Raw genomic sequence first — 13,580 nt, 5'->3', positions numbered from 1 at the left:
TAGCCAGCTTTGCTCAGTGGTTAGAGTGTCAGCCTGAGTACTGAAGGGTTGTGGGTTCGATTCTGGTCAAGGGCACATACCTCGGTTGCAGGCTCAATCCACAGTCCTGGTCATGTTTCTCTCTCTCTGTCTCTCCCCCTTCTTTCTACTCTCTCTAAAAATCAATGGAAAAAATATCCTTGGGTGAGGATTAACAAAACAAACAAACAAACAAAAAAGAAATATTTTGGGGGGAAATGTTACATTGTTGCTGAGTGTACCATGTGGTTAGGCCACATGGTTGCATCTGTACTGAATTCCTAAACAATACAGTATGACAACTATTTATATTGTATTTGGTATTATAAGTAATCTAGAAATTAGTTAAAGTACACAGGAGGATGTAAGGTATATGCGAACACTACCCTATTTTGTCTAAGGGACTTGAGAAGCTGCAGATTTTGGTATCTGTGTGGGTCCTAGAACCAATCCTCTGCAGATACTAAGAAATGGCTGTGCTCATAACCATCCCTATTTTACAGATTCTCGGAGAGACTAACTAAAATGCTCAGAGTCACACAGCAAGGGAGTGACAGAGCCAGAATTAGAGCCCAGGTTGGTTATGCTCCATTCACAAGTACTAGTGTATATATTGTGGGCTTGAAATATGTCAGATGTATCCAGGAATACAGCCGTAAACAAAATATGTAAGTCCTGCTTCATGGAACTTTGTTCTCGTGGGAAGAACAAACAACAAACAGGTAAATATATGGTGTGATTGCTGGTAAAGAGGCTTGCCGTGAAAAGAAGATAACGTAAATACCATTAACGGGGCACTATTTTAGATAGGGTAGGTCCTTTCTCAAGAGGTGTGAATTTGGGAAGTGAATGAAGTGAGAAAGTGAGCTCTCCTGAGAGTTGGAAAAAAGAATGTTCCAGGTGGAGGGCACAGCAGGAGCAAAAGCCTGAGGTGAGAGGTACCTGGCATGTCAATGAGCAGCAAGAATGCCTGGTAGCCCAGGGCAGTGCGTGAGTGGTAGGAGAGGAGATGCCAGAAGGCGCAGGGGACCAGGTCCTGCAGGGCTTTGCAGGCTGGCAAAGTCTTTGGCTTTTGTCTGAAGTGTGATGGGGGAGCCACAGGAGGGTTTCAAGCAAGGGAGTGCTGTCACCTCCATCCCTCAGGCCTGGATGGGGCCAACAAGAGACTCCACCCCCTCGCCCATTTACCACTATCCACTGTCTGTAAACTGAGTACCCTGCACCCCCTTCTGGGCTCCCCTTGTAGTGAAGTGATTGAGTCTGAGAGAATTGGGTTTCCATCCCAGCTGCAATACTTACTAGCTGTCTGGTCATAGGTAATCCCACCCATCTTGGAGCCTCAGTTTCCTCATCTGGAAAACGGGAACAATAATTTGTCTTATGATATTGCTGGGATGATTTGCTGGGCTCTTGCTTGTAAAACACTCAGCCCCAGGCAGGTCACATAGTTCTCTCTCAATAAGCCCTCATGATTATTATTATTTAAGTACTTTGCCAAGTTTTGGCACTTTGTAATTACTTGTGAAAGGTAAATACCATTATGATTATTCCCCTCATCTTGTTCCACCTGCTGTCAGGAGACACATGTGCCAAGACCCTCCTCTACATGAAAGATCAAGAGAGAATAGCCGGTTTGGCTCAGTGGATAGAGCATCAGCCTGCAGACTGAAGGGTCCCAGGTTCGACTCCGGTCAAGGGCACATGCCAGGGTTGCGGGCTTGATCCCCAGGAGGGGGCATGCAGGAGGCAGCCGATCAATGATTCTCTCTCATCATTGATGTTTCTATCTCTCTCTCCCTCTCTGAAATCGATAAAAAATATTTAAAAATAATGATGTCAGACCTTTTCCCCAGGAACATGTGCGCTTGAACATTATCGTAAGCACATGCTCAGACTGCAGTAGAGGGACCCAAAACCCAGCCCTTAGCCACTGTCAGTACATCCCCCTGCTCTGTGCCAGAATGTCTTCAACAGGATACAGAATAATAATCTCATTTTTGTCCAGTAAAGCCCTTTTACACTCATGAGTCACTCATTTAACAAACACCTCAAGTGACTGCCCAGAAGAGGCCATTCTAACCCCATTATTAATAATAATAATAGTTGCCCTAGCCCAGTGGTCGGCAAACTCATTAGTCAACAGAGCCAAATATCAACAGTACAACGATTGAAATTTCTTTTGAGAGCCAAATTTTTTAAACTTAAACTATATAGGTAGGTACATTGTTATTAACTTAATTAGGGTGCTCCTAAGGCTTAGGAAGAGCCACACTCAAGGGGCCAAAGAGCTGCATGTGGCTCGCGAGCCGCAGTTTGCCGACTACGGCCCTAGCCGGTTTGGCTCAGTGGGTAGAGTGTCAGCCTTTGGACTGAAGGGTCCCCGGTTCGATTCTGGCCAGGGCACATGCCTAGGTTGCGGCCTCAATCCCCAGTGTGGGGTGTGTAGGGGGCAGCCAATCAATGATTTCTCTCATCATTGATGTTTCTATCTCTCTTTCCTTCTCCCTTCCACTCTGAAATCAATAAAATAAAAATAAAAAATTAAAAAAAAAATAATAGCTAGAATTTATCAACTACTCAGGGTAGTATTTCAGAGCATGGGGTTAAAATGCCTGGATCTGAGTCCTAGATTTGCAATTTCATAGCTAGGTGATGTTGGACATTTCACTTAGCTCTTTTGAGTTCCTACAATGTGCCAGGTGTCTGGAAAACAATGAAGAGTCAAGAAAACATGACTGGCTGAAACCGGTTTGGCTCAGTGGATAGAGCGTCGGCCTGCGGACTGAAGGGTCCCGGGTTCGATTCTGGTCAAGGGCATGTACCTGGGTTGCGGGCACATCCCCAGTAGGAGATGTGCAGGAGGCAGCTAATCGATGTTTCTCTCTCATCGATATTTCTAACTCTCTATCTCTCTCCCTTCCTCTCTGTAAAAAATCAATAAAATATATTTAAAAAAACAAAACATGACTGCTGCCCTCTGAGAGTTTACCGTCTAATTAAAGAGCCAGATGTTAATCAAATCACATAAAAACACATAAAAGTACAATCTTAAGAAATGCTAAAGAGAAGTATCCATTGCTATGAATGTGTATAACAGGGAGGTAAGGGAAGAAGTGATTGTGAAGCTGGCCTGAGGAAGAGGGAAGACAGTTTCAAGTATAAGGAACAGCATGTGCAAAGGCCCTGTGGTTGTAGCCTAGAAAGAAATAGAGAAAACTGTGAGTTCAGACTTCAGGATCAGCACATTGCAAACTGTGGTTTGGTTTCTATAGCTCTCTACTGAGTGACTGCTATCCCTACAACACTTATGGGCAAGCTGACCTGCCCAAGCTCCCCAGGTGTGATCTGAACCTCCTTTTCCAGCATGACCCACTGTCTTTCCAATACCCTTGGGAAAGGGGATACAGGAAGTAAAACATGCATAGGAAAGCACTATCACTACTCAGTCCTTAAATTGAGATGGTAGAAAATCCTTTCCTGTGAGAAGGGAAAGAGAGGGCGAGGGGCCCCAGGAAAGGGCCAGACTAAAGGCAAAATCACTCCTGCTTTCCCCTCACTTCCTCCACTCCCACTCATCCATCCTATCTCCCTAGGAGAGTCATTTGCCCTCAATCTCTGTGTCTCTGTGTCTTTTCCTAAATCTAATTTCAATCTGGCTTGCAGCCAGATATTTGGCATCTGTCTGCAATCTGTTCTGAGCCCTGAGTAGGATTACTAGATTCAGCGAATCGAAACAGAACACCCAGTTAAATTTGAACTTCAGATAAACAATAACTTTTTAGTCCAGTGAGGGTTGGGGCATCACAAACTAGTTGGGGGTATCAATGAACTGGATGGTACCAACACTAATGGTAATAATGGCTGCCAACTCTAGTCCTGGCTGCCTCCAGTTTAGATTTTGCTTTTCTCATCAGAGAGGTGTAGAGTGAGTGAACTAGAGAATAAAGTTTGGGCCCAGGGTTGTCTTTCAGCTCTGCCATTTTCCAGCTGTGTAACCTCGAAGATCCCTAGAGAATGAGATGATTGACTTCTCTGTCTGTTTCTTCTTCTGTACACTGGACATAATAACAGGACCAACCGCATAATGATGTGAGGATTAAGTGAGGTTATACAGGTTAAGTGCTTAGAACAGTGCCTAGTCCATAGTAAATGCTATGTTAGTGTTAGCTGTAATTATTTAATCACACCAGACTGAATGTAAACTCTATGAAGGCAGGGGCTTTGTTTTGTTTATTGCTATATCGTCAGCATCTAGAAGTGGGCCTGATTTACAATACATGCTCAGGAAGAGGGCCTGGCATGTAATATGTAGCTATTAATCTTTATTGAATTAAAATGAATTTAGCCCTTAGCATATTCCTGAACGTTTGGGATTATAATTTCCCTTTTACAGATAAGGAAACAGATTTAGAGACATAAAACAAGTTTCCCAATGTTAAGGAGGTAGCAGACCTGGGATTCAAATCCAGATTTGTTGGGTTCCTAAAGCTTTTTTGCTAAAAACTCAATTCACTTCAACAGCTGAGATGCTACCCTGGGAACAAGGAATAAGGAGAGCTCTGGATTTAGGAGAAATTCTCATCCACTTTGATTTTTGAAAATCTTACTCTGTTCTTGGCTTGCTGTGTAACTTCGGGCAAGTCATTCCATCTTTTCTGAGGCTGTCGACTAGGTGGTGGAGAGGATTCAAGGAAATCACACTTTGGTGGAGGCTAGTTCATAGAAAGCTTTTTTTTTTCCAGAAGGCTTTTTAAAAAAGATTTTTTAAGTTGATTTTTAGAGAGTGAGGGAGAGAGTGATGGGGAGAAGAAGAGAGAGAGAGAAACATCAGTGTGAGAGCAAAACATCAATTGGCTACTGGCAACCCAGGCATGTGCCCTGATCTGAATTGAACCTGAAACCTTTTGGTGTACAGGATGATGGATGCCCAACCAACTGAGCCACACCAACCAGGGCCACAGAAGCTTTTGATAAACAATCTTTTCCATCCCCCCCTCCTAAGAACAGTTTTGCAAGTAAATGGCCATTCTTCCCCGACCTATGAACTTGCAAGCTCATCCCTCCACTAGCCCGCATGTGAGTAATTCTCACCACACCTGGACCCCTCACACTTCTTTAGGTGGAGGCTGAATCTCGCCAGGGGGAATCCTCCCTGGCCTTTTACTCCAAGTGCAGCCCAAGTGTCGGTCCAGGTCCATCTTGGAAGCCTGGTCCGTGTCCTCAGAGGGGAGCGACTTCAAACCAGCCCAGATGTGGGCCTACAGCTGGAGAGATTCTGGGGAGACTGGGCTTGAAATGAGCCCCTCCCCGCTCCAGTACAGGTTGCGAAAAATGTGTATTGAGAAATCACTCTGGGGCACTGTGGGTTCTGATGGTGGTGATGGTGTTGGAACTTACCTGGAGTTGGATCGCTGAGATCCCCAGGGGATCCAATGTTGACTTCCGGAGGGGGTATCCCTAGGGCCTCCTGAGGGGGGTGGGGGTGCTCATGGGACTTGGGCCCAGGCTCCTTTCCAGCTTCTGCCAGGGTCAGGCCCCGGGCTTTCTGTGTGCGTGTGCGTGGGGAGCGGTGGGGGTGGGAAACAGGAGGGAATCCCCCTGTAAGGCGAAGTAACATCTAGAGATTCTGAACAAGGTGAGTCGGGGAGACAGCCGTGGACCTGGCGGGGCCAGAGCGAGTGCGGGAGGGAGGCTTGTGGGGGTTAGGGGGGTGGGACCAGGTTTGGGAGGGAGGAGCCAGAAGGCTTCTTCCAGGCGGAGCGGAGCGCCAGGCAGGGGCTCGCAGTGGAGGCGGGGCCAGCGCGCCCGCACGGCCGGGGCGGGGGTCCGCGCCGGGAATGCCGCCCGCGGGGGCGGGGCTTCTTTGGCCCCGCCCCTCGCGCAGGTAGCCAATGGACGCGGCGGCGCCGGGTGACGGAGGGAGCCGAAGTGCGAGTGCCGCGGCGGCGGCGGCGCGGACGGCCCTGCCGGAGCGCGAGGGTCTCGGGCGGGGGCGCAGGGGCTCAGAGTCGGGGACCCCGGACCCCGGAGGCGGCGTGGCCAGGGCCGCCGGAGGAGCGCGAGCGGCCCGGCGGCGGCGCGATGCCGCTCGCTCAGCTCAAGGAGCCCTGGCCGCTCATGGAGCTGGTGCCGCTGGACCCGGAGGTGAGTGAGCCGGGTGGGGAACCGGCGCCGGCGGCCGACGATCCCGGGTCCCCGCAGAGGCGGGGCAGCTCGCGGCGCCTCTGCAGTGTGGCGGGTGCCCGCGAGGGCGCGAGTGCCCTGCGATCCCTTGCCCCTTCTTCGGCTCCACCCCCCTCTGCCTCGGGTGTGTGCAAGAGAAGGACAGTTCCGCCAAGCGCCGGAGAGGGGATCCGGTGGGGCGCTGAGCCCTGGCCTCCCTCGCACCGCACACCTAGGACCCATGCCGGGAGCTGTCGGGGCTTCCTCCATTAGCGCAGACGGGCAGGGCCGGGTGCCTGATGTCTGGGATTCTATGAGACAAGGATCATGGCCCCCTCCGCCCCCCACTTCTCCTTGACGTCTCCCAGCGCCCTCCCCCTCCCCGCTTCTCCGCTGCGGACCCTAGCAGGATTGTCCCCCTTGGCCCTTGGCAGTTATGGGATGTGAGGTGACACCGCTGGTCTGAAACTCTTGGTTTTCTTTGCCCTGAGGCTAGGGCCAGAGGACACCCGCGTCCCCTGCCCCAGATTGTGGAGAAGAGAGTGGAAAAAGCTCTTCGACCTTGTGAAGATTATTCCTGGAGAGGGGAGGACCTTGGTGCCTGCTGCCCTCTGGTGCCCCCTCCCATGGGCAGGGCCCCTGGGCCCGTGGAGAGTTTGGCCTCTGCCAGCCTAGCCTCTCCCAGAAGCAGCTCCTGCCCTGCTCTGAGGATTCTGTGGTGCCAGGCCCTAAGCATGCAGGAGGCCAGCTCTTCCTGTGTCCTTTGACCCCAGGGTCAAGGTCAAGCCCCTGAACCAACAGGTCAAGAAAATTTTCTCTGCAGCCTCAAGTTGGGAGGCTGGTGATACTCGCTTTCGGAAGGAGATGGGGGGGATGTGAAGGGAGGGTGAGACGACCTGCCTACGTTCCCTTCCCAGCCCTCTCTTACCTGAGGCAGCCACCAAGGGCCTTGTCTCTCAGGGTCACAGGTTGAGATCAGAGTGAGAACCCTTGGTCCCTAGCATCCAAGGTGTGCTGCCCCTTTAAAGGGATGGTCATGGCTGACACTGGCTGTTGGAGGGTGGGTGAGGCAGGATTAGGTAAGCAACCTGAAGGCGCAATTTGGAGTAAATTGCTCTGGGATCCCTGCCACAGGGTTTTTACAGGCCCTGCATGCTCTTGGAAGTTCTCTCTCGCTGACTCACCTTACACTGCCCTCTGCATCCCCTATTACTCCTTCCCCCCTACCCCAGGTCTGGGTCACTAGGGTCTGGGGAGGGCGCTCTGAGGTGGATTCCACCCCCCTGTAACCTCGGCCTCTCTAGAGGTGGTAGATTGGGAGAGGCCAGGGAGGAACTTAACCCGAGGACTTACCTTGGAGATAGGGAGGGCGGACACCTAGGAGCCTGATTCCCAGTCCAGGGCACAAACTTCCTGCTTCCCTTAGGGAATCCTGGGGCAGGGGCCAGCTTAATCAGGGGGCCAGGTTTTTAATAGGAAACTCAACTCAGTTTTGAGTACTACTGCATGTGAACTCTGTGAAAGGAGAAAACTGGCTTAGTTCCTGGGATTGGGGCAGGAAGTGGGTGGGGGGCGGGGAAATGATTTCTCCAGGAGCTTTACCTTGGAAATGCTGTGTGACCCTTAGTCAGTCCTTAGCCTCTCTGGGCCTCCTGTTTCTTCAGTGGCCAGGGCTGGGTTTTTGCTTCTGCTTCCTGGGTGCAGAGCCCTGGGTACTGCTGCCCATTCTCCCCCTCCCCCGCTCCATGGAGGTGCCAGGCAAATGGATGTTATTGTTTGGGTAACAGGAGCCATGGGGCAGCCAGGGCATGGGTTGGGCTGTTCTCACCGGAGAACAGGGCCTCCCTGTTCTTAGCCCAGGTGACATGTAAGCGATACAGCAGTCTGACCTGCAGGTATAGGCACTGCCTCTGGCTCCAGGCCGGGCAGGAGATAGACAAGGGCCTGGTGGGGGCATTTGGTAGAGGCCTGGGATCTGGACTGCCCTGCCCTCCCAATGACGCTGCTGAAAAATGGGCTGCTGGGAGGCAGGGCCTGGCTCAGGGTGTGGCCCAGGTGGAGCAAACTCCTTGGAAGTGCGGGGAGGATTCTGCCTGGGCCTTCCCTGACTTTGCTGAAAGAAGTAACCTTGTCCCCAGGCCCAGCCCTGCCATCTACAGAGCTTTACTGTGTGCCGCCCACCCTGCTTCATAATTAATTCTCATATTTAAATAACTCTCATAACAACTTCTCAAGGTCGGGAATATCACCCCCATTTTCATTTGAGACAACTGAACTCAGAAAGAACTGGCCTATGAATTAATGTCAGAGTTAGTACTGGAACCCAGGTCTCCCAAGTGTGGGGAGGCTCAAGGATGGGGAAGGGTTGGGATCAAACTGGCCCAGGTGGAAGGTACTCCGAGAGAGGCTCCGGATGTTGGCAGACGCTCCTCATCCTGAAAAGCCCCTGTCCAGCCTTTGCCGAGGATGGATTGTGCCAGCCAGCCCTGGCACCTGGCCCCCAGCCTCCAGCATCGGGCAGAGCTGCCAATGCTGGGCTCTGAACCCAGCTCCTGGGGCTGCTTCCTGCCTGCGGGGCACGTGCTGTCTTTGTCCATCTGCTGCCTGGCTTCTCCAGACGCTGCCCTGGGCCCTTCTTCCCAAAACAGAGCTGCTTGAGTGGGAAGGAAGATTGCCTGTTAGAGCCTATCTCTGACTTCTTGGGAAGGGGTACAATGGTTGGGGGCCCTGGGCAACTGTCCCCATGAACAGTGCTCTTTGAGAAAGAGGGAGGAGGGTGGATCTCCATCCTCTTAAGAAGCTGAAGGGTCCTTCCTGTATCAGACTTTTTAAAAAAATCTTCACCCCAGAATATGTTTTTATTTTTATTTTTAAAATACATTTTTATTAATTTCAGAGAGGGAGAGGGAGAGAGAGATAGAAACATCAATTATGAGAGAGAATCATTAATCAGCTGCCTCCTGCACGGCCCACACTGGGGATTGAGCCCGCAACCCAGGCATGTGCCCTTCACCGGGTTCGAACCCAGGACCCTTCAGTCTGCAGGCCGACACTCTATCCACTGAGCCAAACCGGCTAGGGCAAGAATATATGTTTATTGATTTGAGAGAGAGAGAAAGAAACATCATTGTGAGAGAGAAACATCAATTGGCTGCCCTCGCCCCTTCCCCACCCCATATGCATCCCAACCAGGGACTGAACCTACAACCTAGGTATGTGCCCTGACCGGGAATCAAACCCGCAACCTTTTCATGTACAGGACGATGCTCCTAAACCAACTTAGCCACCTGGCCAGGGCAGCTGTACCAGAGCTTTTAGACAAGGTCCTTCATTCAGTATTCTGCAAGGTCAGCATCATTGTCCCCTTCCATTCATTCATTCATTCATTCATTCAGCAAATATTTATTGAGCACTTATCATGTGACAAGTACTATTCCAAGCAACAGGATGTAGCTGTGTATAAGACAGACCTGCTTTCGTGGTATAGATGAAGGAACGGAGGCCCAGAGAAATGATGTGACAGACCCAAGGTTGGAGTGAGTGGCTGGCAGAGCTAGGATTAGCAGCTGTATCTTTGTGGCTGCCGAGCTGTGTTCTTTCTGCCATCCATGCAGCAGTCAGGTCAGGACAAATGAACCCTGTCTTCCCTGTGTGGACCCTGGCTCTGAGGGGGAAGCTCACCTGTGGTCTTTTTTGTACTCCTAGTCTTTTCTCCAGGGCTGCCATTTCCTTCTAGAGACTTTATGTATCAGCTCTTACAGATGTGGGGTTCTATGAGGATGCACCCAGGCCAGAGACCCTGGGACTGGAGGCAGCCACACAGGGCCTGTGGGTCCCCTGAAGCACCCAGGTCACTGCTCAGTAAGCCCACACCTCTGGGTACACCCACTGCCTCCTCCAAATGAGGGAGGGGACTTTGGGTTATGGCCCCATGTCCGTTGCCTGCTAACCGAGGGACCTCAGTGGGTCCCTTCACTCCCTGAGCCTTGTCTGGAAAATGGGAGTGATAGAGCCTATTCTGGGCTCCCTGCTCTCTTTGCTGGGTTGAGCTTTGATCTGACGTACTACGTGCTGCATCTTGAGCTGGGTGTCAAGGATATGGTGACAGACAAGCCAGGGCTCCTTCCTGAGTTGAACCTGCAACTTCCTCAGTGCTGTGGGATGCAGAGGAGTGAGGAAAGCACTCGAGGCTGTGTGGACAGAAGAGATGGCATTTGAAGTGAGTCCTGGGAGAAGCCTGGGAATTAGCCAGAGTGACAAGGCAGGAAAGGTTTTCTTGGTAGAAGAAGTGAGCCATCATGCAAATGCTCAGCAGCATGAAATAAGCTGGCCGGTCCAGGGTTTCAGGTCGTTCAGTTTAGCTTCAGAATAATGATGACTATTGTTTATGGACCCAGTCCATGCCTGCCAGGGATAGATATTTATAGACTATTTTGTTTGCTTCTTACAGCCACCCGATGTGGCACATTACTCTTGTCCCCATTTCACAGATGAGGCCTGAAGCCCTAGGAAATGAAGTAACCTCAGGGTGATGTAGGTGGTACAGAATACAGAATTTGAACCCACAAGGTTAGGTTCCAGCGCCCATGTACTTTTTTATTTTTTTTTAATATATTTTTGTTGATTTCAGAGAGGAAGAAAGAGGGAGAAACATCAATGATGAGAGAGAATCATTGATTGGCTGCCTCCTGCATGCCCCACACTGGGGATCGAGCCCACAACCCAGGCATGTGCCCTGACTGGGAATCGAACCGTGACCTCCTGGTTCATAGGTCGACACTCAACCACTGAGCCACGCTGGCCAGGCCTGAACCCATGTTCTTAATCACTTGTGTTGGGTAGTTGGAAATGATAGCTTCGAAAGCTGTGCCAGGGAGCTGGGACTGTATTCTGCAGGCAGTGGGAAGACATGGAAGGGTTTGGGGCCTGATACATAGCTGGTTCTCAGTAAGTAGTGAGTGAGTGACCGAGGAAATTAATGGCTCAAGTGCAATGATCACAGCTGAGTTTTACGAAGGTTGAAGGTTTGAATGGGGGAAGGTTGGGCAAGGAGCTGTGTGTAGGCTGTTGAGACATCTGTGGGAATTCTATCAAGAGTCTAGATCAGCCGTGGGCAAACTACGGCCTGCGGGCCGGATTTGAAATGAATAAAACTAAAAAAAAAAAAAAAAAGACCGCACCCTTTTATGTAATGATGTTTACTTTGAATTTATATTAGTTCACACAAACATTCCATCCATGCTTTTGTTCCGGCCCTCCGGTCCAGTTTAAGAACCCATTGTGGCCCTCAAGTCAAAAAGTTTGCCCATCCCGCCGAAACCGGTTTGGCTCAGTGGATAGAGCGTCGGCCTGCAGACTGAAAGGTCCCAGGTTCGATTCCGGTCAAGGGCATGTAGCTGGGTTGCGGGCACATCCCCAGTAGGAGATGTGCAGGAGGCGGCTGATCGATGTTTCTAACTCTCTATCTCTCTCTCCCTTCCTCTCTGTAAAAAATCAATAAAATATATTTAAAAAAAAAAAAGTTTGCCCATCCCTGGTCTAGACTGTTGGGTGAAGTGGAGCTCAAGCTACAGATGCATCCTGCCTCCTCCCCTTGGGCCCTGATCAACCTGGCCCTTCTCCCCAGGCGGCTGAGAGATGACAGCGTGTATGTGTATGTGCGTGTGGAGGGGCCTGCAGAACACTGGCCCTGGGGAGGATTAGGGGCATTAAAGGGGCTCAGGGGGCAGGATGTCCTGGAAGCGGCGGAGGGAAGCTGTTTCAGGGGCAGGGAGATTATGTAATGGGCAGAACACAGCTGTGCCTGCTGCTGCCAAGCAAAGCCACAGCTGCCCTGTGGACCCAGCCACTGGCTCCAAAGTCCTGACCTGCCCTCGGCTGGGTCTTCCTAGCTATTAGGAGCCTCTGTCTGCCTCACCACACTCTTGCTGTGCAAGGAAGAGTGGGGACAGCTCCATTCAGCTCCCCAAGTTCCAGATAAAAGTAATCGCCTTGTATCACAGGACTGGGCTGGGTTTGGTATACTCTAGGCCTGGCAAACATGTCAAACTCATTTATTTAAATAAACGAGGCATGCAGCCTGTTGGCCACGAGTTGGACATGCTTGCCCTAGGGTGACTGCCCACCTGAGTGTGAAGTCTGGGGACTGGAAAAAGCAGGCAGGACTGCTCAAGATTGACTCCAGTGTCCACCCCTCTGCAGGAAGTTCCCTGCCTGGGATGTGGGCTGTTCTTTAATAGACCTCTTTTGAGCATCTCCTGGGTGTCAGAGACCAGAATTTGAATCCCCACTTACCAGGTGTGTGACCTTAGGTGTCGTTCCTAGGCCCCTTGGCCTCAATTTTTTCCTCTGCCAAATGGGGCTAGGGCTTCCCTCCCAGGTCATGAGGATTTAATGATGCCACAGGTGTGAGGCACTGAGCCCAGTGCCTGACATGTGGGAGGGGCTTGGAAGAGAGCAGCTGTTAGCACGGAGCCCTAATCGCTGCCCTCCTGGCACTCCCATTTATTCGGAAGGGCAGGCCTGTGTGTAAATAGTCTTTGCAGCCCAGCTGGTGTGGCTCAGTAGTTGAGCATCAACCTCTGAACCATGAGGCCATGCTTCGATTCCCCGTCAGGGCACATGCCTGGGTTGTGGGCCCCATCCCCAGTGGGGGGCATGCAGGAGGCAGCCGATCGATGATTCTCTGTCATCACTGATGTGTCTATCTCTTTCTCCCTCTCCCTTCCTCTTTGAAATCAATAACAATATTTTTTTAAAAATAGTTTTTGCAATGTGACAAGTGGTACAATGAAGGAATGCGGGGGCAGAGTGAGCCAGTAGTGGTTCTGCCTGGCAGGATAGGGGTCTCAGAGGGGGCAAGGCCACGGTAGCCACTGTCTCTGGGCTGGATATTTCCCAGACTTTGTCTATTTCTACCCTTGCAGCACCTCTGGGAAGTGGCTATAACTACCCCCATATTACAGATCAGGAAACCAAGGCTGTTTGCAATTGGTACAAAGTTATAGTTTGTCTTTGGCAGAACTGGCATTGGGAGGAGATGACATTTAATCTGGGCCTTCAAAGATAGATGTTGGCCAGGCAGAGAGTTGAGGGAGGGAGTTTCGAGAAATGTACTACCTGAATGGTGAGAGGCTGTTGCAGGAGGGCTTGGCACCTGTGCTCTCGCTGTGCAAGTGGAGTTGGGAGACCCATTCAGAACTCCTGCCCCACCTCCAAGTCCTCCCTAGCTATTTGAAACAGCCAAGGATGGGGGGACCCATGGGTCTATCTTTGCTCTGTCCCACGCTGATAAACCCTGACAATGTTCCGTAATCTCTCTTCTCTTTTCCAGAATGGACAGGCACCTGGGGAAGAAGCTGGCCTTCAGTCATCCAAGGTGAGGGCCAGGGCTAGCATCC

General features: G+C 51.1%; 1 protein-coding gene across 1 annotated transcript in view; it reads left to right on the top strand.

Annotated features, from left to right (window-relative positions):
* Nucleotides 1-6,099: 6,099 nt before the first annotated feature.
* Nucleotides 6,100-13,580, top strand: part of RPS6KA1 (ribosomal protein S6 kinase A1) — a gene marked incomplete at its 5' end in the record, with an annotated part of 39,856 nt that continues 32,375 nt past the window's right edge. Inside the window, 2 exons of the mRNA XM_081087205.1 lie at nt 6,100-6,162; nt 13,514-13,558. Of these exons, the coding sequence (XP_080943331.1) occupies nt 6,100-6,162; nt 13,514-13,558 (108 nt within the window). The remainder of the gene's footprint in view (nt 6,163-13,513; nt 13,559-13,580) is intronic.

This window comes from Myotis nattereri (assembly GCF_964212035.1).
Source record: "Myotis nattereri genome assembly, chromosome: 3".
In the NCBI taxonomy this organism is placed as follows: Eukaryota; Metazoa; Chordata; class Mammalia; order Chiroptera; family Vespertilionidae; genus Myotis; species Myotis nattereri.
Note: the sequence above shows the minus strand (reverse complement) of the source record. Positions and strands in the feature narration are given on the sequence as shown.